Below are 4,489 nucleotides of genomic sequence, written 5' to 3'. Positions count from 1 at the left end.
GCCACACTTCTAATGTGTGATCAAAAAACAAATACCCAAATCTTTAGCAAACCGTTACTATAGTTCTTTATTGCAAAAGGTGCATTTAATATAAACTTAAAATAAGAGTGCTCCTGACAATGCAAGACTAATTTACTCAAGAGACTCTGCTGAAGTCAAGCATGAGAGTACAACACAAGAGCTTTATAAATGACAGGAGAGTACCAGGAGATAATTTAAACTTGTATTCACTCTAGAGTCATCAGTTACATGTACTTTTTAACCTTTAAAGCTGAAATGTTAACTTATCATCAGTTAATGAATTTACGTTTCCCCTTTCACCAACATCAATCAATTCAAGATATTACCCACTGTTAGTGAATTAGTGTTAAGGCTCTTGGGAACATCAGTGAAAGGGTACTGCCATCTTTCTTTTCAGGTCATAAAAATAAGTTAGGAATAAAACCTGCAAATAAGATTTTTGCCTAGTGTAATCTTTAAACAAATGAAAAGGGATAGAGTTAATATATGCTTAAAAAAGAAAAGCTAAAAATAAACAAGAGTGGGAATTAGTTACTTTACTATAAAGCGTGTATTTAAAAGATGACTGATGTAAATTAAATTACCAAAATACTATTACCAAAGAAAACAATGTAATTTTTTCTTCTCAAACCTCAGTCTGAAATCCTAAGCTCTACTTTTATCTTTTGTAACAGCCTCAAATTTAGAAATCTAAACTTATGCTCTTATTCTTAAATAAGAAATCTAAAGAATACCTTAAATAAAATATAAGCAATTATTTGAAAGACAACATGAAATTTATTTTTAATATAGAAACAACCTTTCTCCATCTTACTACATTTTTTAAATCTAGGACCTTAAACCTACCCCAATGGTGGGATTTTATAGTTTATTATTTATATAAGATATAACCATTCTGACGCAGTTCCTGGTCTACACCCTAGACCAGTAACTGTGGGTTGGCAAAATCACCATCTCTCAATTACAAAAGGCAACTTTACTTGGAACAGCTTATATCTTGCAACCTTAGCATGATCAAACCACACACATCTACCTATGCCAGATCCTTGGGAAGAACTCCATAGGTAGATATAAATGCCACTTCCAATCTAAACATCTGACTGTGCAGCCAACCACAATAATCCTAATTCTCATATACCTTAAACATTTTTTGAGCAGCAAATTATTTTGACATTGCAGCAACATGTAAAGATTAAAAATGTAGCCTCACAATAAGGATCAGATTCTTTATCTGGCTCAAAAGGCATTTCAGAGTACTGGTTCATAAGCTTGTATACAGGTAATTCTCGACTTACAACCACAATTGAGCCCAAAATTTCGGCTGTCAAGTGAGGCATTTGTTAAATGAGTTTTGCCCCATTTTACGACTTTTCTTGCCACAGTTGTTAAGTGAATCACACTGCAGTTGATAAGTTAGTAACCCGGTTATTAAGTGAATCTGGCTTCCCCATTGACTTTGCTTGTCAGAAGGTCGCAAAAGGTGATCACATGACCTTGGGACACAGTCATAAATATGAACCAGTTGCTAAGCATCTGAATTTTGATCACATGATCATGGGGATGCTGCAAAGGTCATAACTATGAAAAACGGTCATAAGTCACATTTTTCAGGGCCGTTGAAACTTTGAACAGTCACTGCATTCATTTCATTACAGCTAATGGCCCAGAATGATAATGCCTTCTAGCACCATTTGGAATGCAAGGAGTTAGAAAAAATTAAAAGAAGAATCATGGTCAGGGCGCAACAATGGACTCTACCATGATGTTAGATGTTGATGTCTTTCACAGTAGATTTCTGGAATGCAGAACACGGACAAAAATGTGACTCTTCATAACCCAAAAAAATTGGTATTTTGGATTAGGGCTGTGAAAAGTATTTAAAGAATCACTTAACTCAGGGGTCTTCAAACTTGGTCCTTTTATGACTTGTGGACTTCAACTCCCAGAATTCCTCAGCCAGGAACGTTGGCTGAGGAATTCTGGGAGTTGAAGTCCACAAGTCATAAAAGGGCCAAGTTTGAAGACCCCTGAGTTAACTTATCAGTAGAGTGTAGTGGAGGCATGCAAGGACTGTTGGCTGTAGTTTCTGAATCAGCCATGCAAGCCTTGTAAATAAAATTTTGCTTTAATTGTTTGAAAAGAGGTGTTATTTGGAAAATGAGATATGCACTCGCGCCTCTTTCAAAGACAATTTTATTTGGGATCCCCTCACCCAGAGAAACAGTTCTTCAGACAGTAAAAGAATCCTCAGCAGAATCTCTCACCCTCATGAAAATCTATGGCTGCAAAATTAGGAGTGGAGACTTTTACAGTCTAGCCTACTTCTCCGAAGAAGAAAAGCCAATTACAATATATTTCATGGTGGGAGCCTAAGTAATTTGAATTTAACATGCTGCTAAAATACCTTTTTGTTCATAGCCTTGTTTTGATAAAATAAAGGTAAAGGTAAAGAAATGCTTGTGGATTTTACTCTGCTAATTGCTGGCGACTATAGGGGGCGATGCTCATCTCCATTTCAAGGCCATTGAGCCAGCACTGTCTGAAGACATTTCTGCCGTCATGTGGCCAGCATGATGTCACAGAGTGCTGCTACCTTCCACCAAAGTGGTACCTATTTATCTACTTGCATTTGCATGCTTTCGAACTGGTAGGTTGGTAGGAGGACAGCAGCTCATCACGTCACATGGCACTCGGGTCTTGAACTTGGACTGCCGGCTTTCCAACCGACACAGCCCAGCGTCATAACTGCTGAGCCACCGCACCGCTCTTCTGATAAAATAGGCAATGTATATAATTATTAAGCCTGGTTTCTATCCTAGGAGCTCTACTATAGTTTTATTATTTAATGTGTTTCTCTGCGTGAATACTGTATCTAGTTAATACTGTACAACTGCTAATACCTAAATGAAAATTTAGCACTTCCCACTTAATTGTCTACTTGTCAAATTTAATATTAGGTGCCGATCATAGTTTTCACTACTGCATAGTTTTCTAAAGAGGGTTAGAATTTAGTTCCTTATTGAGTTCAGTTTGAGAAATATTATTTGAAATTTTGGCAAGTACAAGATGAGGATTCTTGTTTATTCAGCTTTTTAAAGTAACACTATAAAATTTATAACAAATTGCACTATAAGCATTGTTTTTATTATTTTACTCATGCAAAGTTGATGGTAGGAAGAATCTCAACTAAAAAAAATACATACAAAATAAACTTGGAGTAAAACAGACCTTCTATAAACTGTCACTTTGGATTAATATAAGAATTTAACCACTACCACCTCAACTTCTATGAAGCTATCTACTATGATTATTAATTAAGACGGCGATGTGAGTACCTGGGCCTTGCACTAGTGCCTCTAAGAAAAACCTCCAATTTATACTTCTGGCCAATGTTATGTTAAAAGAAGTCACTAAAGGCTATTTTAGTAACAAGAAAACTAAGGGACTCGCCCTAACTTTTAGAACAGACATGTCAAACACAAGGCCCAGGGGCCGGATGCGGCCCGCGAAGTGGTTTCATGTGGCCCGCGAAGCCATCCTGGAAACAGTGAGGGAACGGCCCCCACTGCCTTGGCCCTGGCCGGCTGGGAGCCAATGTACAATTTTGTGGTGGCCATCTATGCTGAAATGCATTCAGTCTTAGCTCCACAAGGCCGTCTGGAAACAGCGAGGAACCAGCCCCTGCCACGTCGGCCCTGCCCCCTGGGTGTATGCTGGGGAGGTGTCACCTTTTGTGTGGAATGAAAAAATGCACCATCGCCTGGAGGTGGCCAGCAAATGGCCCTTGCCTACTTCACATATCCGGCTTGATGGGCTCTGGGGGAGGGGTTTCGGCAGGCAGCGGGGCGTTCTCACACGCTCACACAATAGGCCACACCCACTCCATCCATGCCCACCCAGTAGGCCGCACCCACCCTGGCCACACCTACCCGGCCCCCCAAGGGCAACCGCAATGCTGATGCGGCCCTCAATGAAATTGAGTTTGATACCCCTGTTTTAGAAGATAATATCCTCATTACAATAAATATTAAGGCACCATGATTGGGATTTACCTCCCAAGATCTTATTCCTTCAAAATGTAGTGATTTTCCCCTGAAGCTAGCGAATGCCAATTCTTGTCTTGAAGGTAATGGAAATTCTAGAAATCAGGAGATCTTGCATTTAAACAAAACAACACAATTATCCACAAACCTGCTGCAAAGAAATTTCCAGCCACCACAGATGAACCATTCTAGACCTCTTTTTCTTTGAGAAATCCTGGCTCTTGGTAATGTATGGTAATCACTTTCATCATTTTCAAACCCTTCTTCGGACATCATTAGAGGCATTTCATCCAAGTGAGAGGGCTCATCTTCTATTGGGTATCTATTAATATTAAAACAAATAACATAATTAAGATGGAATATAGATCCAATATTGTCATACTGAAAAGGAGTTCAAGGAAAGCAACCTCATTTTTTTAAAAAAA

The 4,489-nt window shown here is 38.7% G+C and overlaps 1 protein-coding gene across 1 annotated transcript in view; it reads right to left on the bottom strand.

The window, feature by feature from the left end:
- Positions 1–4,386, bottom strand: part of ATP9B (ATPase phospholipid transporting 9B (putative)) — a 127,604-nt gene extending 123,218 nt beyond the window's left edge. The window contains 1 exon segment of the mRNA XM_015815923.1: positions 4,213–4,386. Coding sequence (XP_015671409.1) covers positions 4,213–4,349 — 137 coding nt within the window. The 5' untranslated portion in view covers positions 4,350–4,386.
- Between the last annotated feature and the right edge of the window lie 103 nt (positions 4,387–4,489).

This window comes from Protobothrops mucrosquamatus, unplaced genomic scaffold (genome assembly GCF_001527695.2).
Source record: "Protobothrops mucrosquamatus isolate PMUCROS unplaced genomic scaffold, P.Mucros_1.0 scaffold386, whole genome shotgun sequence".
NCBI lineage: Eukaryota > Metazoa > Chordata > Lepidosauria > Squamata > Viperidae > Protobothrops > Protobothrops mucrosquamatus.
Note: the sequence above shows the minus strand (reverse complement) of the source record. Positions and strands in the feature narration are given on the sequence as shown.